Below are 25,362 nucleotides of genomic sequence, written 5' to 3'. Positions count from 1 at the left end.
CCATGCTGGAAAATGCAGAATAGTTCCAATCTTCAGAGTAGCTACTCATGACATGTAAAGCAAACTTGTCCTCCAGCACACCTTCAACTATATGTTGAGTATTCTAATCACTTTAACCTCCTGTTATAGAATCATAGAATCCGTACAGTGTGGGAACAGGCCCTTTGGCCCAACAAGTCCAGACCGACCCTCAGAGCATCCCACCCAGACCCATCCCCCTATAACCCACCTAAGCTGTGAACACTATGGGCAATTTAGCATGGCCAATCCACCTAACCTGCATATCTTTGGACTGTGGGAGGAAACCCACGCAGACACGGGGAGACTCCTAATTTTGCATTCTAGCAGATACCTGAAGAAATCTAGTGGCCAGAACTGGATAAAGTTTATGTAGTCTAATATGTTATACAAATTCAACGTTGTTTTCTTGGTAATTTTTATTGGCTTTGTGTAAACCTGAGAATCTCATTTAATTTAATGACCACTTCCATCAGCTTTTATAGAAATCATAGAATCTCTACAGTGTGGAAGCAAGCCATTCAGTCCATTGAGTCCACACTGCCCCTGCAAAGAGCATTCCACCCAGATCCCCCACTCCCAACTAAGTAAAAATCAGTCTGTCTCAGCCTTGAATTTACATTATGACCTGACACCAACAGCTCACTGTGGTAAAGAATGCCACAGATCTATAATCGTGTGAGTGGAAAAATTTCTCAACTGTCGTAAATGTGAGATATGCCCTCTGGTCCTAGATTTTTCTGCTTCAAAAGATCTTGGCTAATGTGCTTGTGTTCTGACATTCCCATATACCCTGATAACCTTAGATTCACGTTAAGGGAATCCATCTACCTTACAGTCACCCAACAAATATTCATTGACCCTACCTCCACTGCCTTCTGAGGGAGAGGATTCCAAAGTTGCACATACTAAGAAAAAAAATCTCCATTCTGCCACAAAAGGTGACCCTGATGTTAAACATGTCCCCCAGTTTTGGACTCCCCCTTTTCTCTTCCACCTTATCAAGACCATTCAGGATCTTTACAGTTCAATCAGGTCGCCACTCTCTTCTAAACTTCAGTGGAGACATGTCTAATGCTGGTCATTCCAGGTATTACTCGAGTAAACCACTTCTGAGCTACCTTCAACACATTTACACCCTTCCGTAAGTAGGGAGGCCAAAAGCGTGCAAAGTGTTCAAGTGGCCTCGCAATGCTTTGCATAATCTGATGTGAAAACATGCATTTTTTTTTTTTATTCTGGATCTAATGAAAAACACTTCCTTCAAATGTTGTGTTGCACTTATGCCTGAATTCTTCTTTCTGGCTCATTTTCAAATTTATTTTGTGAATCAACCCAAAGTAAGTTTTACAGTTTTACATTTTTACAACTTCAACCTCCAACCTCCATAAACAGTTAAGAATTGTATTATTTTAATACACTAGATTCATTTTATAGAATCAGAAATGCCATACAATTTACAATGTGAACTTGCAGTAATTTATTAATAATTAGAATAAAATTTTTGTGTCCACTGAGCTTTAAAAATACATGTGAAAGAACAGAAAACAAAAACAGTACGTTTTTAATACTTTAATAGTGATGATCAATTTCTGTACTTTAATTCTGCAGTTTGAGGCTGCATGGGCTTTAACCAACATTGCTTCTGGAACATTTCTCCATACTAAAGTGGTTATAGAAGCTGACGCTGTTCCTATTTTCATTGAGTTACTTAGCTCGGAATACGAGGATGTGCAAGAACAGGTATTCCTTTGTTATATATGTGGTCATTTAATTCCTGTGTTTTTATATTGAGTCATTATCTTGCACAGTTAACTGGTTTTGATCCTTGCAATATAGAAAATATAAGCAAAAATTGTACATCTATTTTAAAATATTTTTGTCACAACGTGAAGGCTTCAATTAATATATCAAGTGGAGATTGCAAAACGTGGAGGAGCAAGTTACTGTAGATACTGAATCCATGGAGAGAAAGCAAGCTAACATTTCGAGTCTAGATGAGCCTTGCAGCATTTATGCTGTAGTTGTTGAGGGTGGTGGGTTTAGACTGCTGGTTGTGAAAAGATGTTAATAGTTCAGATTAAGTGATCAGAATGTGAGGATGTCACAGTTGTGCCTACCTGCCAGACTGGAAAGAACAGACAGTCCCACTGGGACTGGGGGAGGAGATAGAGGATATGATGACAGAATGTAACAAATAAAGCTGAAAGAAAGGGAAGGAATGAGAGAAAATTTGCAATTTGATGGTGTTGAACTCCAATATGAAGTCCAGAAGGCTGTAAAGTGCCTAGTCTGAAGATGAGATGTTGTTCCTCCAGTTTGCAGTGTGATTCACTGGAACATTGAAGCATGCTGAGGACAGACAGATGGACATGCACGCAGGACACTGTGTTAAAATAACGCGACGGGAAGGTCGGGGTCTTGACCATAGACTGAGGTGTTCTGCAAAGCAGTCACCCAGTCTGTGTTTGGTTTCTCCAATGTAGATTAGGCCACATTGGGTGCAGGGAATACAATGCACAAGATTGGAGAAAGTACAGGTGAAATGCTGCTTCACCTGGAAAGACTGTTTAGGCCCTTGGGTGGTGAGCATGGAGGAGGTGAAGGGGCAGGTGTTGCACCTTCTGTGGGTTACATGGGAGGGTGCCATGGGGAGGTGGGGTGGTGTTTGTAGTTGTGGAATGGAGCAGGGCCTCCCAGTGGGAGTGATCCTTGCGAAATGCAGACTGGAAGATGTGTTTGGTGGTGGTCTGCTAGACTTGTCTGAAATGGCAAAGAATAATCCTTTGAATGTGGGGATGAAAAGTGACGATGGGGTGTGGGCGTGGGTGGTGGTGGTGCCTAGATCCGTGTTTTTAAAAGGTACTGAAAAGACACTGGGACACTTTAAAGACACTTACTGGAAGTCTCATAATATAGGAATGGAAGAAATAGGAATAGGTGCAGGTCATTCAGCCTGTCAAGCCTGCACCATTCAATGTGATCAGGCTCAGTACCCTGTCCCTGCTTTCTCACCATACCCTTTAGCCCGAGAAACTGTCTAAATGCTTCTTGAAAACGCTGAATGTTTTGCTCTCAACAGTTTTCTGGGGGCACAGAATTCCACAGGCCAACCATACTGTAGGTAAAGAAATTTCTTCTCCGTCCTAAATGGCCCTGGTTCTGGACTCCTTTATCATTGGTTACATCCTTTTTTAATAGATTTCTGAAATCCCTCTGCATTCTTTCAAACTCCAGTGAATACTGTCCGAACCAATTCAATCTCTCTCTTCATAAGAGTTCTACTTTGCCAGGAATCAGTTTAGTAAATCTATGTTGTATTCCCTCCATAGACAATTCCTCAGGTAAAGAGACCAAAAATGCTTACAATATTCCAAGTGTGGTCTTACCAAGACTTCTACAATTGCAGTAAGACATTCCTGCTTCCGTACGCAAATCTTCTCGTTATAATGCCCAACGTCCTATTAGCCACCTTTTACATCTGCATGTTTACTTTCACTGGTGTACGAGAATGCCCAGGTCTTGTTGCACCTCTCTCTTTCACAATCTTTTGCCGTTCAGTTAATCTGCCTTTCTGTTTTTACTGCCAAAGTGGATAACCTCACATGTATGCATGTTGTCATGCATCTGCCGTGCATTTACCCAGTCACTAAACTTGTCCAAATCACACTGGAACATAGATTCATGCTGCACAGAAAAGGACCTTTGGCCAGTCGAGCCTGTGCTGACCTTGCTATACCAATCCCACTTTCTAGCACTTGCCCCATACCCTTGAATTTTGTGATGTTTTAGATGTCATTCACATACTTTTCACAGATTCTGAGGTTTCCCACTTTTACTGACCTCCCAGGCAGTACATTCCAAATTCTCACCACCTCTGGGTGAAAACATTTTTCTCCTCAACCACCTACCCTTTACCTTAAAATGATGCTTCCACATTATTGTTCCTTCAACCAATGGGAACATCTGCTTTCTATTCACTGTGTCCATGCCCCTCATAATCTTATACAGCTCAATCGGGACCACCTTAGCCTTCTCTGCTCTAAGAAAACAAACCAAGCCTATCAGTTTCTCTTCATAACTAAAATGCTCCAATGTAGATAACATCTTGGTGAATCTCCTTTGCAACCCTTAAGTACAATTCTGTCCTTCCTATAGTGAGGCAACTGTACACAATTGTGGCCTAACCAAAGTGTTTTTTTGCACATGTCCAGTATAACTTCCCTGCTCAAATAATTGTGCCACAACTGATCAAGACAAGTGTCCTGCATGCTGCCTTAACCTGCCCTCCCTGAAATTAACGTGTCCTGCTTTTAACAATTTGCGGACAGGCACTCCCAAGATCCCTCTGTTCCTTTGAGGATTCTAGTGCCCTGCAATTCATTGAGTCTTCCCTTGTCTCATCTCTTCTTCCAAAGTACATCACTTCACACTTTTAAAGATTAAATTCCATCTGCCACTGATCTGCCTATATTACCAATCTGTCTATCTTTCTGTAACTTAAGACCTTCCTCCTCACTGTCAATTATCTGACCAGTCTTTGGGTTATCTGCAACTTACAGATGAGAACATGATGGGATATGTATCATTTCTACATATCAAGAACAGTGAGGGACCTGCCTGTCACTTTTCTTATTTCCCATTCTGTCTTGTTTTCTTCCCCTTGTCTCCCCTTTCTTGAGTTTCTGTTTTAGATTCCCATTTTCCCTGCCATTTACAGTTTAAACCCTCCCCAACTGCAGTAGCAAATACTCCCCTAAGCAGCGCCATCCATTAGCTTGTAGTGCTCCCCCTCTCCTCACTGATCCCAATGTTGCAGGAATCTGAAATCTTCCCATTTACAGCATCTCTCCAGCAATGGATTCATCTGACAGATCCTATTGTTTCTACTTTGACTAGCGGGGGTCACTAGTAACAATCCTGAAATTATGACTTAGCTCCTACTTTGTAACTTGCTTCCTAACTCCCCATATTCTGCTTTTAGGACCTCATCTGTTTACCCATGTCATTGATATAGATGTGTATCGTGCCCACTCCAAAATGTCATGGAGCTGCTCCAAGACATCCTCGATCTGAGCACCCAGGAGGCCGCGTACCATCCTAGAGTCTCATTTACAGCCACAGAAAAGTCTGACTATTCCCCTTACAATTAAATTTCCTATTACAATAGCATGTTCACACTTATTCCTTCTCCCTTCCAGCAGAGCCAACCATATATTGCAACAAATTTGGCTATTGTTACTTTGCCAAGAAGCTAACTGCTTCCACCTCACCACCCCACCCACACCCAAAACAAAGCAACAAAACAGTATAAATGTTTGCAAGGGAATGATCACAGCAAACCTCTGCATATGTTGCCTAATCCTCTTTCTCTCCTTAATGTTCATCCATTCCTCTTGTGCCAGTGGAGTGCCCACCTCTTCTGTACAGGCTATCCATGTTGCTCTCAAACTGTTTGAAGTTCTGGAGGCCCCCATCTTTCTGAGAGAGCGTCTTCAGGTTCTTGTGCAAGAGCTGGAAAACCAAAATGGATATTCTCCCTGAAAGGCTTCAAAAAGACTTTCTCTCAATATCTGCTGAACAAAGTGTCAAAGGAATCCTAGGGACAGCCCCACATATTTATTGGCTCCCATCTAGATGTGTGATGATGCAAGGCTAAAAGCCATCTGAATATTTCATTATTGTAGCTTTGTGTTCTTAGAATTAGTAGGTATTTTTGGCCAGAGTCTTTTTTTCTTTTTCAAAGTTGATTTCTGCAGAGAGATTCTCCTTTTCTCTTTATTAACTGATGTTTGTGGGGTTCGGGTTATATAAAAGCGTAACAACATATTTCCAACTGCTGTTAATCAGCTTTGCGTCTTTGTCAAATAAATCTTCACTTTATAATGTTGTGACCATTGGAGTAGCATGATTAGACAGTACATTCCTCTGACCTTGGTCATAATAAAACACAAATAGCTTTTGTAACATGAAGCATTCTAAGCATTATATAATTTTAAGCATGCATACCATTCAATTGTTTTAATTATTGTAATGTCTTCCAGGCAGTCTGGGCACTGGGCAACATTGCAGGTGACAATGCTGAATGCAGAGATTTTGTGTTAAGTTGTGGAATTCTTCCGCCTCTCTTACAGTAAGTTTCTCGCAGCAGACCAACAAAATAATATAAACAAGTTTGTTTTGCTTTCGGTACACAGGGCAAGGCTTATTGCTAGTTGACCTTACACCTGAGTGGCTGCAGGCTTGGTGGTGATGGTGATCCTGCAATAATGTTAAGTAGAGAATTTCAAGTGATCAACCTGTGATGCCAGAATTCAGATTTTTAATTCAGTATGCCAGTATTTGGATGGATAGTTAGAAATTACGGTTTTCTGAGCAGATTGCTGTTCTTGTCCCTTTGGGTAGTAGAGGTGGGAGAGATGTGTTATTAAAGAATGTTGAGCATCCTATAGATAGTATCTTCTAAAGCAGTCCCCAGTTTTGATGACTTTTTCCCACGTGAATTTATTGAGTTCTAAAATTAGCAAATGCGCAATCAGCAGGCTCTGCCTTGCGCGGAGTCTGTAGTGCTTGAAAGTTTGCGTAGATAGGTTGTTCATTGGTTTGTTTGCTGCAGCACCTCAACTTTGCTTCTACATGTTCCCAATGAAGTTTCTCTGCGTGCAGTACTTTCCCAAATAAGCCGCCTTCATTTTGGTTTGTCATAAATTTAGTCCTCCCATGAGTTGTTTGGTATGTTTGATCTCTTCAGCAATGGTTTGAGGACATAACTGAACCATATCTGCTGTCCTTCTGGGAGACTCGATGTATTGGTTTTACCAAGCAAAAGTAATGGAGTGAGTGGACAGTGAGGCAAATGATAAGTCTACCGTTAAAACAAATAGCCATGTCATGCCTAGGGTCAGATGTTTGGAATTTTGCAGCCGCACCAGTCCAAATCAAAGTTGCATTTCTTATTTTACCCTGTGGATATATTTGAGGGGTCAGCTAATAACCATCCAGGTGTCACATTTGTACAGGAAAATGAGTTAATGTTAGAATGGGAATAAGCATCTCTTTAATCGTCTATTAGTTTTTATTTCAGTCTCACCAGAGCTACTTCAGTCACCATGTACTGTCAACAGTGGAGCCTTCCAGTTAGATGTTTAGAACACCCCTCAATATCTCTTTCAAAGGCAGTGAGCTTGCTTATTAAAACTATATGATCATGACTCTAGGAAAAAGGTTGCACTTCAAATGCGTTTTACCCTAAGGACGTTACAGAAGTGGCATTCAAGATGAGTGAATGGAAAACCTGTCTGGATATGTCATGTTAGGATTTGGAGATCAATCTGATTGCTCATTTGCCAAAAAGTTCAATTGCTGATGATCAACCTTCATCTCTTCAAGGGAAAGAAAATAAAAATGAAGAAACATTCTATGACCCATTGATTTTCGTAGATGCACGTAGAGCATTACCATTTTATGCCAGTGTGAGCGTGGAATGTTAAAAATCATTTGATCCACCAAACCATTTGAAACGTACCTTTTCCGGCACTGTACCCAACCTATTTATTGTGAAGGGAAATTCTGCACTTTTAATCTTTCTCCCTCCTGCACCTTCTCAGCAGCTATAACATTGTATTGTACAGTTTGTTCTGTTACCCTGATGCATCTGTATAGTGCGAAATGCCTGTAAAGCACACAAGACAACACTTTTCAATGCACCTTGGTACACATGACAGTAATAAATCAAATCCTGTTGAGGGGACACAGGTTCAAGGTTACTGATATCTGGAAGTTTAGTGGAGCACTAAACAAACCATAATTCATCAGCTGATTTGTGACAGACATCAAGTAGCTTAAGTGTTGAAGCTGCACCTGTCCAAACACAGGTCATATTCCTGTCTTAAGCCTTGAGGGGATCAGGAAAAGAGCCTATTATAATACATGTATTCTTGGTATGAGGAAATTAGATAAGAATAGTTAACATAGTGAGGAGTGACCACTGGCACAGCTGCCCACGTTAACTTATCTTTGATTCTTCTCGAGTCTCAAGTTCCTGATATGATGTCAAGAGAAGTGATTCCTTGATGTTTGATTGTTTCCCAGATTGCATAGTGAAGGTAAATGAGTTGAATGTTTTTCCTATCCACATTTGCCTTGTGATCTGTAAGCCTCAGTTCTTGAGTATAATATATTTACTGTAAGTGGTAGCTTGTTTGGGGGGGGGGGAGAAGCCAATGGGTAAGTATTACCTCACAGATTAACAAAAGTAGGCACTGGAGCATTTTATGTTTTGCACAGTAGTTGGGGTGCAAGCTGGCAAGGAAAGTTAAGGATCAGTGCTACCCACTTGGTACACACTTCTAATGAAGCATACAGAGAGGCCTTTGTGTTCTGCAGGACTTCTTTATGTGCACAATAAATATAAGGTGTTTTGAGACATATCACAGCTAAAGATACTTTGTTTTCTCCGAGTTGGCTTGAAACCATGGGACCTCATCCCAATAGTGTGTACATTTGTCTGCGCACAGACTGAAAGAATGAAGTTACTGTTATTGCAGCAAATAATGTAATATTTTAGTTTAAAAATCAAAGTGTAAGACAATGGTTCTGAAAGCTTCTCCGTTGTTATTAGGTCTTGCTGACTAAATCAGTTTGGTATGTTGATAATTGTTAAAGCTACGACTTGGTAGTTCAGGTTATAAAATATTGACTCTTCTCAAAATGTTTTCTTTTAATGCAGACTTTTATTTTAAAACTCTAGGTTATTAACCAAGTCAAACCGTCTTACTACAACAAGGAATGCCGTATGGGCTTTGTCCAACCTATGCAGGGGAAAGAATCCACCCCCAGATTTTGAAAAGGTATAGCTTAAGCCGATGTTATCTTTTTTTAAACATTGTTGTAGAGAGATGTACACCACGGAAGCAAACCCTTCGGTCCAACTTATTCATGCTGACCAGACATCCTAAATTAATTTAGGCCCACTTGCCAACATTTGGCCCATATCCCTTTAAACCCTTCCTTTTCACATACCCATCCAGATGTCTTTTAAATGTTGTAATTGTACCCACCTCCACCACCTCCCCCGACAGCTTGTTCCATACATGAAAAAGTTGCCCCCCGGGTCCCTTTCAAATCTTTCGCCTTTCACTTTAAACCCATGCCCTCTAGTTTTGGACTCCCTTACCCTGGTGGGAAAAAGAAAACCTTGGTTATTCACCCTACCCATGCCCCTCATGATTTTGTAAGCCTCTATAAAGTCACCCCTCAACCTCTGACGCTCCGGGGAAAATAGCTCCAGCCTATTTAACCTCTCCATATAACTCAAACCCTCCCGTCTTGGCAACATCCGAGTAAATCTTTTCTGAACCCTTTCAAGTTTAACAACACCATTCCTATAGCAGGAGGCCAGAACTAAAAGCAGTATTCCAAAAGTGGCCTAACCAATGTCCTGTACGACTGTGACATGACCTTAAAATGAGGTTGTTGACCTGCCTCGCCAGGCTGGCTTGTTTTTGTTCAGACATTTCATCACCATGCTAGGTAACATCAGTGAGGCCTCCGATGGAGCTTCGTCGGAGGCCTCACTGGAAATGTCTGACCGAAAACAAGCCAGCTTGGTGAGCAAGTCAACAAGCTCACCCACAACCCAAGCGGCAAATCTTTGCTAAAACCTTAAATGACCTTTTAAAATACTGCGGCGAGTAACTCACCTCCTGACTCCTCCATAGCCTGTCCACCATCTACAAGGCATAAGCTAAGAGTGTGATGGAATACTCCCCACTTGCCTGGATGAGCGCAGCCCCAACAACACTTAAGAAGCTCGACACTATCCAGGACACACCAGTCCACTTGATTGACACTACATCCACTCCCTCCCCCATCGACGCTCGGTAGCAGCTGTGTGTGCTATCTACAAGATGCATTCCAGAAATTCACCAAAGATGCTCAGACAGCACCTTCCAAACCCACAACCACTTCTGTCTAGAAGGACAAGGGCAGCTGATACATGGGAACACCACCACCTGGAAAAAGCCCCTCACCATCCTGACTTGGAAATATATCGCCATTCCTTTACTGTCGCTGGGTCAAAATCCTGGAATTCCCTCCCTAATGGTATTGTGAGTCAACCCACTGCAGGTGGACTGCAACAGTTCAAGAAGGCAACTCACCACCACCTTCTCAAGGGCAACTGGGGATGGGTAGGAAATGCTGGCCAGCCAGCGACGCTTGCTTCCCATTCCATAAATGAATAGGCAGAAAAAGAAACATTGCGTATTCCTAAAAGTTGAATGTTGCCATTGATGTTAAACTAAATGAAACTTCTTTAACTTTTACATTTTCTGCAAACTATCTCAATTGAATTTTCTATAGATATTTGTATTCTCAGGAACCCACCATCCATTCTGGAGTTGAGACTCTTAACTTTCAAATTGGTCAAAATAATCTTAATTTGTATTTAGTGGTACCCTTCCAACAATGTTGGACATTAGCAAAACTACTGTTATACAGTGACTTAAATCAATAATAACTTATGACCTTGTATTGCACTATTTTAGGTGTCACCTTGTTTGAATGTATTGTCAAGACTATTATTTAGCAGTGATCCTGATGTCTTGGCTGATGCTTGCTGGGCCCTTTCATACCTTTCCGATGGACCCAATGAGAAAATACAAATAGTTATTGATTCTGGTGTTTGTAGGCGATTAGTGGAGCTTTTGATGTAAGTATATTGGCATTTTCTTTACTGATCTTTAATCAGTTTGCTAAACTCCTGTGAAATCTGTTCTTTTTCTTTTTCAAAACCATTTTTATTTAAACTGATTTATTGTCAGAATTGTGGAATGTAATGTTTTATCATCAAAAATTAAATGCCATATAACTTGACTAAAGTTATCTTCTGTTTATGTTTGACGGACTTTTCAAAATATTTTGTAGGCATTTTCATCTTGAGTGAGTGATTGACAAGTTGTTAATTTGTCCTGTATTTCTTCAATAGGCACAATGATTATAAGGTTGTATCACCTGCACTGAGAGCTGTAGGCAATATAGTTACTGGAGATGACATCCAGACACAGGTAATTCTTCTCAAGATCTAGTGTGATATTTCTTTTTGGAATTGATGAAGTTCCATGGAGTTTTGTTCCAGTTGATATACCAAATCAGGGCTTCTCAAAGTTTAAGTGAAAGGTGTGAGTAAAAACCTGCCACATGCGAGTTTCTCTGCCCACAGTCTTAATTTACTAAAGTTAAAAGCAGAAAGTGCCAGATTAGAGCCAACTTTTTTATGTACTTTCATTTTTCCAGACTCAATATCCATCCCACTCATATCTGGACTCATTCTCTCACATTAAAATTTCTCAATTCTTCTGGAAATAGATGTTGATGAGTTGAGCAAATGTGCCCTGTGCAAGATCAATACAAGTAGTAGGGCTAAAACCACAATCATAATTGTTACAGTGCAGAAGGAGGCTGGTCAGCTCGTAGCATCTTCGTTGTGTCTCTGAGCATGATGACTCAGTGTCATTTCTCCTGCTTTTCCTCTGCAATAGTCATCTAATGCCTCTTTGAATGTCTCAATTGAACCTGCTTCCAGCACCCTTTCAGGCAGTGTCCCAGACCCCTCTGCTCGCTGTGTTTTTAAAAAAAAAAAAAAAGTTTTACCTTGTATACGCCTTATTTGCATCCTTTTGATCTCAGTCCTTGATAAGTTTCTCTCTTCTGACCAGCCCCCTCATACTTTTGATAGTTTCTATCAAATCTCTCAAAGAAAGCAATCCCAACTTCTCAATATATCTTCATAACTGAAGTGTCTCATTGCTGGAACCATTCTTGTAAAGCTGTTCTGCATTCACGTCCTCCCTAAACTGTCATCCCCAGAAGTGTTTACAATACTCTAACTGAAGTCTAACTAGTATCTTGCACAAGTTCAACATAACCTCCTGGTCTTGTACTGTATTCTCCAATTAATAAAGCCTAGGATACTGTGTGCTTTATTAACTGCTTGCTCTGCCTGTCCTGACACCTTTAGCACCTCATGATCATAAACACCCAGTTCTTCTGCTCCTCCACACCTTCAGCAAATACCCTTTTATTATTCCTCATTCTTTCTACCAAAATATATCACCTTCCAATTTCTTGCATTGAAATTCATCTACCAACTAGCTGCCCACTCCAAGTTGTCAACTTAGTGTTCTCAATGTTACCAAGTTTTGTATCATCTGAAAACTTGGAAGTTGTCCACTGCATACCAAAACCTAGATTTATTGTTATGTCAGGAGAAGCAAATGTTCCAAAATCGCCACCTGGGGACCTACACTACACATTCCACCAGACCTAAAAAATATCCATTAACCATTTCTCTTTCAAATCCCTCAACCAATTTTGTAACCATGTAGTTACTATCCGGTGTAATCCATGAGGTTTTACTTTACTCACAAGACAATTGTGTGGTACTGTTTTAAATATCTTTTGGGTGTCATCATCACATCCGCTCCCTATGCTATCTCATCAAAAAAAAGTCCAAGTTAAACATGATTTTTTCCTTAAATAAATCTATGCTAGCCCTCTCTAATTAGCTTACTTTTTCCCATGTGACTATTATACTCTGAATAATTATTTCAAGAAATTTCTTTGTCACTGAAGTTAACTTAGCTGGTCTGTCTTAGTCTTCCAACTTTTTTTTTGAACAAGTGTTGAATTTACAGTTTTCCAGTCCTGTGGCAACACCCCTGCATCTAGGGAAGATTGGTGCTTCTACAATTTCCACTCACTTCCTTCATTATCTTTTGAATACATCTCATTCAGTTTTGGTGTGTTATCAGTTTTATATACCAACAACCTATCCCAATACCTTGCCCTAATCAGTTTTAAACCCTTCTGGTGACTAAATTTCTTTATCTGCCACCATGACTTGGGGCAGCGTCTCCTTCCTCAGTAAGGATAGATACAAAGTGTTCACTTAACACCTCATCCCCTTTTTGGTCCCTAATCGCTCCTAAAGGCTGAATCCACAAGCCGGGTTTTCTTTTAAAAAAAAAAAAAGGTAGCATTACTGTCGCTGTTTGAGTCATTTTGAAAAGACTGATTTAACCAGAGGTGGCTGTCTTAATGAAGACTGCCGGTGGGAGTTGAGATGATTGAGACCAGCTGTTAGAGGACAGTCAGGTGGTTTAATTGTGTGGCCCTGGGAACTGAAACATTTTGCCTAAGGGTGACGAGTTTTAAATAACTTTACGGCTGAATGTGTTGCCATATGTGGTAAGGTTGCTGTCAGTAAATCAAAGAGATCTAACTTTGTATTGACCCTTCATAGTATATTACAGTTTCCATTGAATAAAATCTGATTAACTCACATTTAATGTATGACTTTGGGTTGATAAGTATAAATTTTGTTCAACGATTTCTTGTGTTGGTGTTATTTAGTGAGTTTTGTGTTTTTCAGGCTGTTAGACCGATTGGGCTCAATATCAGTTTGCTTTGGAAATATTAAGTTTAAGATGTATTGCATGTGTTTGGATAGCTGTTTTATTTGAGTTTAAAAAGTTTTATTGGAGATGAGTGCTAAGTAAATAAGTCTAGTCAGTGGTCCCCACATCCAAACAATTTTTTTTTTTGTTTTTTGAAAAGTTGTGGCAACTTTCCTGTCTCAAAATTACTAAGGAAGGAACTTTGACATTTTAATACTTAATCTAGGTGATTTTGAACTGCTCGGCACTTCCCTGCCTCCTCCATTTATTGAGCAGCCCAAAAGAATCTATACGGAAGGAAGCTTGCTGGACAGTTTCCAACATCACTGCTGGAAATAGAGCACAGATCCAGGTGATGTACTTGCATTTTACGGTGTTGTTAAAAGTAAAGTAAAATCTACCTATTAACTGTTGCCCTGTTTTGGAATCTTTGCTTTTAGCTGCACTCAATAAAAAAGAAATATTTTAATGCTGGTTTGTTTTGTCTCCTTTCTGTATGGCTGCATGTTATGATATTTTGATGAAAACAACCCTTAGATATTTTTCCTTAAATTGGCTGGTTTTAAACATCTTTTGCAGTAGTGCTTAAAAAAAAAACTTAGTAGGTGAGAAAGTGTTCTGCTTGAGGTATCAGATCTGTATTTGAACCAAATGTGATGGGCCATCTAATTTTCATTTGTATTTCATTTCATCTGTAAACATTGTTCCGTTGGGGGGATCCAAAAAGGAGGTAGGAGACTGAGCAGGGAATAAAAAACGTCATCTTTGATAGATGGAATGTAACAGCTGGTTACTTAAGAGATCTGTTCTGAATCTTCAACTTTTGATTGCCTATGCTGTCCATGTGTTTATGTATGTGGCAGAGATGAAAGAATCAGTTGTATATCTAAGTTTGTCAGAGACTAACTAGAAAGCAGAGTTTTGTGGATTGAAATTAGATATTGTTTTTTTTTCCCCAGTGCTCAGTCTATGACAAATGAAATTCAATGTGTTAAAAGTATGAGGATAAACATTTGGAACCTGCGTATTTGGAATATCTTTGTTATGCAGTCTAGGAGTTGGACAGAAACAAAGGAAATTGTCATTGTACATAAATCACTAAAATTTGGTGCTTTTGTTTGAAAAGTTTGAAAGCCAACAGAATATAGCTTTATTGCAATGTGATTGAAATTCAAATATGAGCAAGTGATGCTTCCTATCTAGCTTTGGACATAATCTCATGGAAAATGTTAAGTTCTACTTTGGGCACTGAACCTCAGGGAAGAATGCATTGAATATGGAAAGGTATAATGCAGATTCTTCTTAATTATGTCAGGGCTTTAAAGAGTTTGATTAATGATACTGTGTATAAACTTGGGTTATGTTTCCTTCAATTTTGATGCTTTAGAGGTAATCTAATCAAGTTGCTTTAAGTTATAAAGTCATTCAGTTGGGTAGAGTTCTATTTTCTGGTGAAAGCTTCAGAACAATAGGTTATTGTCTTACTCATAGTTTGTGATATTAGCAAAGGATTGTATAACTCAATGTATTAGAAAACCATGGGCTCTTTCTCCAAATGTTCAATTTAAATTTAAAGCCAATGAATAGATTTACATTAAGTAATAGAATCAAAGGTATGGAGCAATGGCTTTCTATTAAGATATAGACAGAACAATCCTGTGATTGCCTATTCCTGTCAAGTGCTAAAATTCTCAATACGTTAGGATGCATCAATTGGAATCAGTTGCAATCAATGTAAAAAAGAGAGTCATAGGACAAATGCCTACAAAATTATTTATTTTATTGGATACGTTTCTCATAAATTGAGTAAGGGAGGTTGCCAAGAAAATGTCAAATCTGTTGTTTCCATACTTAAGTCATTTGTTTTCTTTTAAAAGATTCAGTACAAGCTCCATCTGATGTAGAATCAGCAGGTTATATTCTAATAACTATGTAATGTAAGTTCAAAAGGTCAATCGTAAAAAGTTGCATCTCCCAGTAGATGTGAATTTGTGATTTTTTAACATGGTGAGACATTGCAAGGCTCTTCACCAGACGTCTTATCAAACAAATTTGACACTAAATCAAATGAGAAATGAAGGCAGATGACCAAAAGATTGGTCAAAGTGGTGGGTTTTTATTAGCCTTTTACAAGAGGAACAAGGTGAACGGTTTGGGGAGGGGTGTTTGTAGCCTAGGGCCTCAGCCACAGCAGTTGAAGGTGATGTAATTAAGTTTGCAGGTAAATACTACCACGTTTTAAAACGAAAGAGAAAATGAGGATAACAATCTGTTACACCTTCTAATGATCAGTGAAGGAAAACTATTTGCCTGAGCGCCTCTAGTTTGAGAATGGAATATGATGTGTTTGGGAAAAAACATAAAATGCTGGAGAAACTCAGCAAGTCTGGCAGCATCTGTGGAAAGTTAAGGTTCAAGTCCTCTTTGACAATTCTTCAGTCATACTGGACTCAATGTTAGCTCTGTTTCTCTCCTCAGATGCTGCTAGACCTGCTGAGTTTTTTTTTCCAGTTTCTTATTAAATATTTGAAAGTGCCATCACATTGCAACCAAATGGCTTTCCTACCATCTCCTGTATTTTCTGTTTTATTCAGATTTCCAGCATTTGCAGTAGTTTGCTTTTTTTATAGTTAGTTCTGACTTGGAGGAGTTTAAACAGATTGACTGCAAGAATGATAAAGATGGTTGAGAGATATTTATATTTAATTTCCAACGGAAATGGTAAATGTGTATTCACCTTTTGAGAAACCCCTAACTACAAAAGTAAAGTGCAGTAGCAACTGCATTGATTTTTTTTTTGTGAAAGGAAAATAAGTTCGAATTTTTTTGAATGTGTACCATTCTATACAATTCTATATGTGGTATCATTCTATACAATTTTTACCCAAGTTGCTTAGACTATTTTATCTAATGTACGTATTGTTTTCTACTTAATAGGCTGTAATAGATGCAAATATATTCCCAGTGCTTATTGATGTTCTCCAAAAGGCTGAATTCCGCACTAGGAAGGAGGCTGCATGGGCTATCACAAATGCAACTTCTGGAGGAACTCCAGAACAGATCAGGTAATTATAACCAGTGAATGAGAGACTCCCATTTACAGGTACATATTCAAATTCACCCCATCCATTAGTCTTTTAGATCAACACCTAACTGTTGAGTACAGATGTTTAATCTTTGATTCTAAATGTTTTCTTGATTTCCATTTATTATTCTTGTTTTTATAATTCATAGAAATCAGTAATGGAACACCTGATTCTTGGTGAGACACTTAGCTTTATAGAAGTTGTGCGCCATGAGTCAAATTTGTTCTGTTACTATATAATCAGTACTTTTAGACAGTTAATCTGTCAGAAATGTTTATTGTACCTGTCTCAATTGTGCTATTATAGAAAATTCTAGTGAAATTCTCCAGGGCAAAGCCATTCTGTTTCACTCATTTCTTAGAATCCACATCAATATTGTCTTTTGAATACAATACCTCACACTACTTTAGTTATGTCATTTTAAAATTCAAATATCTGCTTTGTTGTATTAACCAAAATCTTAAAATGTAAAAAGTGACGTGATTTTTACTCTTCAGATTTTCAACCTTGTGCTTCAAATCATTAGCAAAATGTGACTGTGACAATGTTTATCATGTGTGATTAACCATCTGTTAACATTTAGATGTCTACCATAATGTAAATTCTGAAATTTATCAAAAACCTTCACTAGTCTCTAAATTGCACATTAAAGTAAATTGTTGCGTATGATTGGATGACTCAACAATGGACATCACAGAGCTGTGTGGCAAGAAGTAACTGCTTATTCTTATTACAGTAATAACTTTAGATTTTATTTTAGCAGATATTCAGTTTAGGCATAACTTCTATGTCTTACTGTAAATTATTTGAAGATGTTCAGATTTCATAGTGCAATCGGTTAACTGAAAACCACGATTGTTAACTGGCATCTTTGTTTTCATTTGAAGGTATTTGGTGGAACTGAGCTGCATCAAGCCTCTCTGTGACTTGCTTACAGTCATGGATTCCAAAATAGTGCAAGTTGCTTTGAATGGACTAGAAAACATTCTACGATTAGGAGAGCAAGAGGCCAAACAGAATGGAACTGGTATCAATCCATACTGTGCACTTATTGAAGAAGCCTATGGTGAGATGCTATAGTACTAATTTTACAAAGCAAGGAACATAACTGGAAGAGAGAGTATAACTGTCTTTGTGCTTTACAGAAATTAAATTTTTTAGTTCGCAATGATGGTTAAAACGTGATTCTTTTTGTTTGTCAAAATGCCCAAATTTATTTGTGGCAAGAATCGGGACCTGGCTTGATGTCTTTTAAAATATTGAATTAGTCATATTAAACTAATCAAGTCTGATTTTCATATGCTAGCAGATTAGTTTTTGAAAGATCCCCGACTAACACAATAGAGATGGAAAGAATTTTGAAAATCTTTTGAGGAAAGTGATTTTCAGTTTCAAAAAAAAATTAAAGCTTAATTATAAAATTGAAACAAAATAAAAGCCGGAGAGAAAGGAGACACAGAAGTATAAACAATTAAATATTTTATCTAGTATTATTTCATTTTTATTAAGCTTGCAGGTTAATTAGTGACATGGGCTTCCAACTGAGTGGGACATCACTTACACGGTTCACTTCTTACCTATTCAGTTATAGTCAGCTGTAATGGCTGAGAAAGAGAAAGGGAAGCCATTTCGTTATTCTGTACGCTTCTTTATTCTGCACCAGTGTCACCTCCTAGAGTCGTAGTTACAGGGTCATACAGCACAAAAGAAGCCCTTCAGACATGTCTACACACATCCCAGTTTCCAGCCCATAGCTGTGAATGTTAATTTCATTTCACGTGCTCATTCACTTTTTGCAGGTGGTGACATTTGCTGCTTCTACTGCTCTTCACCACCTTAAAATGATGTCTCTTCATTATTGATCCTTCAAGGGGAACAGTTGGTTCCTATTCACCTTGTCCGTGCCCCTCATCATCTAATATACCTCAATCAGGTCCTCGGCCTTATGCTCTAAAGAAAACAACTTGAGCCTATCCAGCTTCTCATTAGCTAAAATGCTCCAACCCAGGCAACATCCTGGTGAGACTCATCTGCACCCCTCCGGTGTAAACACATCCTTTCAATACTGTGGTGACCAGCATTGCACACAGTACGCAGCTCTAACCAAAGTTTTGTGCCACATAACCTCCCTGCTGTTGCAATCTATGCCAAAACTGATAACGGCAAATGTCTGGTATGCTACCTTAACCACCTTTTTAACGTGTCCTGCCACTTTCAGGGATCTATGGACAAACACCCCAAGATTCCTCTGTTCCTCTGTGAAGCTCAGTGTCTTGTTATTCATTGAGTACTCCCTTGTTTTTCTAGTACTTCCTAAGTGCATCACCTCACACTCTTCAGGGTTGAACTCTGTCTGCTGCTGATCTGCCCATCTGACCAATCTGTCTATATCTTCCTGTGACTGAAGACCGCTTTCCTCATTATTAATCACCCAGCCAATCTTTATACCATCCACAAACTTACTTATCTGCCCCACATTCTCAATGATGTCATATATGTATCTCTCAAACAATAAAAGATCCCAGCACTGATCCCTGTAGTATGCCACTGGACATTGCCCTTGAATCTTTTAAATAGCCTTCTACCATGAAGCCAACTTTGGATCCAGCTTGCCAAGTTACCGTGGATCCTATGTACTTTTACAACCTTTCAGTCTCCTCTGCCAAACTTTGCTGAAATCCGTGTAAACTACATTAAGTGCACTACTCTCATTTGTGCATCTCATCACCTACCTCAAAGTTCAGTCAAATTTGTTGGGCTTGACCTCCCTCTGACAAAACCATGCTGACTATTTGTTATCAAACCTTGCTTGTCCAAGTGGAGATAAATTCTCACCTTCAGAATTTTCTGCAGTGGTCTCCCTATTACTGATGAGACTGACCGGTCTATAATTCCCTAGTTTATCCCTACCACCCATCTTGTAATGTGGAATCACATTAGCTATCCTCCAGTCCTATAGTACCCCTCCTGTGGTCAGAGATGAATTAAAAATTTGAGTCGGAGGCCCTGTAATTTCATCCCTGACATCCTATGATGACCTGGGAATTTGTCCACTTTTAAGCCTGCCAAAACCTTCAAAGCCTCTGCTCCCTGGGTCAACCTGCTTAATAACTTTGCAGTCCCTCTGCCCACATTCTGCACCTGCATTCTCCTTCAAGTGACAAAAGTAAGCTATTCGTTTAACACCCTAACAAAGTTCTCCAACTTCACGCACAAATTGCCTTTTTAGTCCTTAATGGGACCTACTCTTACGTTTGTTATCCGGCTGCCCTTAATATACTTATAGAATATTGCTCCCCTACTATCCCCTGTTATGTAATAGACTAATAGACGTTTATAGCACCAAAGGAGGCCATTTGGCGCATTGTGCCACTCAACAAGGATCTGACTACACTAATTCCATTTTCTAGCTCTTGACCCATAACTGTGGAGGTTATGGCAATGCAGATGATTATTTAAATACTGCTTAAATCTTCGAGTATTTCTGACTCTCAGTCTTTCATGCAGCGAGCTCCAGACTCCCACCATCCTCTGCATAAAGAAAAAGTATCTTCAACACTTCTGTATAGTTTCAAGTGAGAGTGGTGAGTGCCTTGGACGGCATCCTAGTGTTCTGATGCCTTTGCCCTTGTAGAGGTTATGATTTCAGAAGATGCACTCCAAGGAGCCTTAGTAAGTTGTTGCAGTGCATCTGGTAGATGGTACGCTGCTGCAGCTCTTGGTGATGGAGGGAGTGAATTCTGAAGGTGTTAGATTGGGTGTTTAATCAAGTGGGCTGCTTAGTCCTGGATATTTTAAAAGCATGAATCTTCACCTTTATATTCTGTATAAGACTATATGTTCTGGACTCTGGATAATATGGGACTGGATGTATGATGAAAAATGCAGGATCCTGAGGAATTTTTAAGTTAGAAAGCCCTGGAATGTTTCAGTTTAGCATGGGAAATTCCACTGTTCCCCAGGATCCTGGATTAGGATCGGAGATGCAACTCCATAGTACTTCCTGGAAAATTATCCAGGAATTGTTAGGCAAGTTGAAAACCTGCATATCGGCACAATTGTTGTCACTGACTACTCAAGTCCTATGGATCTCATGCTGTTAACGAGCTAAGACAGAAAGTGAATTTTCTAAGTTTAAGTATTATTGCACAGCAGGGACATCTTGCTTCAGGTATGTGATTTGCCTTCCATTAACCCACATCTGTGCTCAGTGAGACTACTGGCAATCCGAGATGCTGCTTCGTCTCATTTGCAAAGCAGTGGGTGACTGCATCGAGGCTACCAATGACATCACTGCTCAGGCTTTGCAGCCAAGTCCTGCCATCTGTTTATGCTTGGCAGAGTTAATTAAATGTCAAACTTGCCTCCAACCCAATTCGTGTACGTTACAAGATGGCGTTGTAATAGTGGTGGTGTTGCAGCATTGGGAATATCCAGGACTCTGGTTCCTGTCCTCCACTTGAAAAGAAATTATTGGAGGCTGTATAACGGAGGTGGGGAAATGACATTCAGACGAAAACCTTATTCTGTATTCACGTGTACTGGCTCATACTTAACTCTGCACTTGTCTGTACCATTCCCAATAGGGAAATTGTTTCTTTTAAAATAATTAAGACCAGTTCTTCTCGGGAATGCTCCCTACAAGTGCATAGTGCATATCATCTTATTCACGTTGTGTAGTACTTTGTGAAATAAAGGTATCAAACAGTATCATTGTCTGTAATATTGAGTCGTGAACTCTGTAATTTCAGGTCTGGACAAAATTGAATTTCTCCAAAGTCATGAAAACCAGGAAATCTATCAAAAGGCCTTCGATTTGATCGAGCATTATTTTGGTATAGAGGAGGAGGACTCGAGCATTGCACCGCAAGTGGATGAAAATCAGCAGCAGTTCATCTTCCAACAGCAAGAGGCCCCAATGGAAGGGTTCCAGCTCTAAATGCATGATTGACGAAACTGTCTACAAGTACCACCATTGCACCATATTCAGAAAGAACTTCATAAATCCTCAGAGCCAGAATTATGAAGAAGCCGCTGTAGTGGAGTTTAAAATTAGGAACATTGTTAAAAGGGCAAAATTTTGAGGCAGCTTATGCACTTTTCTATTTGCAGTTTAAAGATACATTTAAACTGGGGCTGTTGATTTTCATATTTCATATGTAATATTCATTTAAGTATCTGGGGTCATAAAGATCTGAACTGTGTACCTGAATTGCTCCAAAGAGAAAGGTGTTGGAGTAGAAGACACACCTATATTTAAGCTGAAATTGCAGCCATCTAAATAGTACTATTTCATGTCACTGTTTACAGCCCTAATTTAAACAATACTTATTTATTCTTTTGATCCCAGAGCCTCAAAATACTATTACTGTTACAAGTTGTGGTTTACTTTTTGTTGAATAATGAAATTGAAGTCTAACCTATTTGACCAAAATCCTTTTCTAAAGGTCCTGAAGTTGTATTGCTATTATTTAAAATTTCAGACTTGTAAATTACAATTTGAGCAAATTAGTTAGCACTGCAACTTTCAACACTAGTATCTGTAAACGTAGTTTATAGGTACACTCCTGCCCTGCCGCCCACCCCCCCCATGATAAATCTACCTCTCTCTTGAAATTAAGACAGAAGTTGTTTAAAAGATCCTGACTTGTTGAGATATTTGTTATAGTACAAGTCAATTCTGTGAATGAGAACAGTGATCATCAGCATTGCTAGACTATATTTCAATATGGAAATCTGTAAATTTACATTTTGTTCTTAACTTACTGGAAGATAATTTCATAAGTGCACTCTGAACAGAAACTTGAAATTGTAGCAGTACCAACTACACTTCGAGTTGACAATTGCATTGGGATGTGTAGAGTACATGTACGAATATTTGTAGAAAGTGAAATAACTGGCAATCATTGAAGCTGTTGTATTCCTAATTAGGTGACCATACATGGTTAGTAGCAATATGTAAATTATGTTCCTTTTTTCTTTTCTCTCCTGATCACTCTACCCAAGTTCCAAGTAGAAAGTGCACTAAGTGAAGATATTACTATTCTTCAATTTGGGAAATTAATTCAGGTTAGTTTAATAGATTTGGCTTAAGAATTTTGAACAACCAAATGGGTGTAGGTTAATGGTGGCTAGAGTGGCATTTCACAATAATGCTGTTTAGACATCTCATTCATTCACATTTTTTCCTCTTACTGAGCACTACTGTTGATTTTTCCCTTTTTCTTATTCCTTTAAGAATGTTTGTGTATCCCTTAAAATTCTTTATGTACCAGATAGGTGTATGAACTACTGCAAAAAACTATTTTCTTATGTTTACTTCACTAAATTGGTAGAATTAGAATTTCCAGCTGATGTTAAAATAATGTCAAAAATCTTGTTACACTAATCTTCAAAACTTATATGTAACAAAATATATTACTGGTTTCTGGTTTCTTCCAATAATTAATCCACCATACCAGCAAGAACACGTTTTTAAAAGGTTTGTCCAGTTAAGGATGGGGGAACTGCACTTCTAAATTAAATAATTTGAAAGAAAATAAGTTAGTTAAATCTAGGAATGCATACAATTTTCAAAAATACTTGTTTATTCAATATTAAGTATGTAGATTTTGATTTTAATTTGCAATATTGATATGCGTACTGAATTTTTTTGTTTATCAGAATTCAAAGTTAATTTTGCTGTTGTATTATGTTTGTGTATGGGTGTGGTACTAAGAATGACAGGTGATACCAGCCAATGAGTACTCAATATGTTTGTGGGACATTCCTCTGATGATATTTTAAGGGAGGCACATGAAAAATGTTATTGATCATCCACATATTGTCAACAGTAATTGTTAAAAGTATCTCAAGGGGAGCAGATTGTTATTCTGAATGGCCTGAATAAACAAAATAGCCAAATTTGGTGTATCATGATAAAATGTAACTGCAGAATGTTGGCAGGTATGTGCACATCTATGTACAAAAGCAAATCCGTATTTGAAAAACATTCTGGAAAAACTCCTAGATGCATTATGAGTAAAAATACAATTGTAATTTGCAATACATTCATGCAACAAAGACATTTCTTCCTGTGAATGTCTTTTTTTTTAAGTTATATAATATTTCTTGATGCAACTGATGCCTTTCAATGAAAAGTGTCTTCTGCATTATTTTCCATTTTATAGGTTCATGGTGGGTGGAAATTGATGTTTTGGAATTGCAGTTGTAGTTCTTTGAGTCTTAAATAGAACTAAACTCTAGAAGTGTATGCAATAGTAATACAGTTAAAATGTAACTGATATTTGCATGTGCTATTAATGCATGGCTGTTTTAATATACAGTTTTTTGCCAAGCAACATGCATAATGTATATTACTTAATTGCTCCCATGTTCCTAAAAGACCACTCACCCAAATTTGCACAGTATTTGACAAGTGTGGCCAGATCGTAATTTAAAATTTCCAACAGTATTACTTTGATATGCTGGGAAGCACTTTTGTCTGTTAAAGTATAGTTAATATTTAGCAGACAACTACTTCAATTTCATGAAACATTTTAACTAGGGTGAAACTTTATGTACACAGTAATTCTATGAAAGCATATCAATTGCCCCAATCTTGCCCTTGGGAATTTATGCAGCAGTGTGTTCAAATGTCCTGTTTTGGAATTCAGAAATCATTTTACAAGTGCTGATTTCACAAAAACCAGAAAATAAGTGTTAGAGTATTTTGTATTGTAGCTTTTGTTGCTACTTTAGTTACATCAAAATCTGTGCCTCAGCCATGAGCTCAGTTTAGCAGTGGCTACCTAGCTGTATTTTGCAGTACATATGTTGTATCCTACAGAATAATGTAAGCCTCAAAATCTAATATTACCAAATTAATGTATTTGAAGGCAAGTGTTTAATACAGCTTCCTTTATTAGACAAACTATAATTGTAATACATCCCTACCAGCAATAGTTACATAAATCATGGAGAAAAGTTTGTTTCAAAAATCTGTGCTCAATTCACATCTACATCATTAAAGCTAATGTTTGTGTGTATATATTTTTTTACGATGACTAGAGCTGTACAGTTTGACGTGTATTCATTGCTTTTGGATCTATTTTCTTTCAATTGGAATTACTTTTTTCTACTGTTGCTGGCAACAGCCCTGAAATCAACAGCCCTGAAATGTTTTCCTCTCTTTTCTCTGCCCCCAACCTGACCCATTCTTGTTCTCCTTAAATTTTAATCTCTGAAATTGTTTGAACAAAATCAAGTAGATGCGCCAAGCCTGATGCAAAAGGGTAAATATCATGCAAAATAAGTCAAATTTTGTTTGTGCATTATTTGTATATGTGCTAAGGATGTTAATTTTTTTCTTCCACTCTTGGGCTAGGAATTGCACAATCTAACGTTATTGAGTTGCATTGGAATGTATTAAATTTAGAAATGTCTGGAAAGCGAAGAAAAAAATAAAATCCATTCACATGATTTTGATTTGAAATTTGTTTAACTCCCATGTTTTGGGTTTCAGTTATTTAATGTGCTTGCTTTTACATGCTATGTCTCACTAATTTTGTTTAGCCTTCTAATTCCTTCTATGATTGAAGCATGTACTGAAACATTAGACCCAAATTATTTTAATGTGTGGAAAACCCAAAAAGCTTTGTCCACTAGCAATATTATGTATGTTCTGGCTTGTTACAATAGCACTAATTTTTCCTTAATGCATTTAACAATATCAAAATTAGACTGGACCTGGAGATCCTGTTGAATTTGCATCAGAAATGAATGAACTTCTATCAACAAGCAAGTTTGATTTTTCTGAATTG

General features: G+C 38.3%; 1 protein-coding gene across 3 annotated transcripts in view; it reads left to right on the top strand.

Moving 5' to 3' along the window:
* The window catches only part of kpna5 (karyopherin alpha 5 (importin alpha 6)), a 32,709-nt gene extending 7,688 nt beyond the window's left edge, over positions 1 to 25,021 (top strand). For 2 of the 3 annotated variants that reach the window (XM_048597473.1, XM_048597472.1), the window contains exons 6-14: positions 1,630 to 1,761; positions 6,063 to 6,151; positions 8,768 to 8,867; positions 10,566 to 10,729; positions 11,006 to 11,084; positions 13,702 to 13,827; positions 16,413 to 16,540; positions 17,449 to 17,627; positions 21,313 to 25,021. In XM_048597473.1, coding sequence (XP_048453430.1) covers positions 1,630 to 1,761; positions 6,063 to 6,151; positions 8,768 to 8,867; positions 10,566 to 10,729; positions 11,006 to 11,084; positions 13,702 to 13,827; positions 16,413 to 16,540; positions 17,449 to 17,627; positions 21,313 to 21,500 — 1,185 coding nt within the window. In that variant the 3' untranslated portion in view covers positions 21,501 to 25,021. Of the gene's footprint in view, positions 1 to 1,629; positions 1,762 to 6,062; positions 6,152 to 8,767; positions 8,868 to 10,565; positions 10,734 to 11,005; positions 11,085 to 13,701; positions 13,828 to 16,412; positions 16,541 to 17,448; positions 17,628 to 21,312 lie in introns of those variants that run through there. The other variant, XM_048597474.1, reaches the window with a different exon arrangement.
* The last annotated feature ends 341 nt before the right edge of the window (positions 25,022 to 25,362 follow it).

Source organism: Rhincodon typus, chromosome 5 (genome assembly GCF_021869965.1).
Source record: "Rhincodon typus isolate 14 chromosome 5, sRhiTyp1.1, whole genome shotgun sequence".
Taxonomy (NCBI): Eukaryota; Metazoa; Chordata; class Chondrichthyes; order Orectolobiformes; family Rhincodontidae; genus Rhincodon; species Rhincodon typus.
The sequence above is the reverse complement of the archived record's forward strand: the minus strand, read 5'-3'. Positions and strand labels throughout refer to the sequence as shown.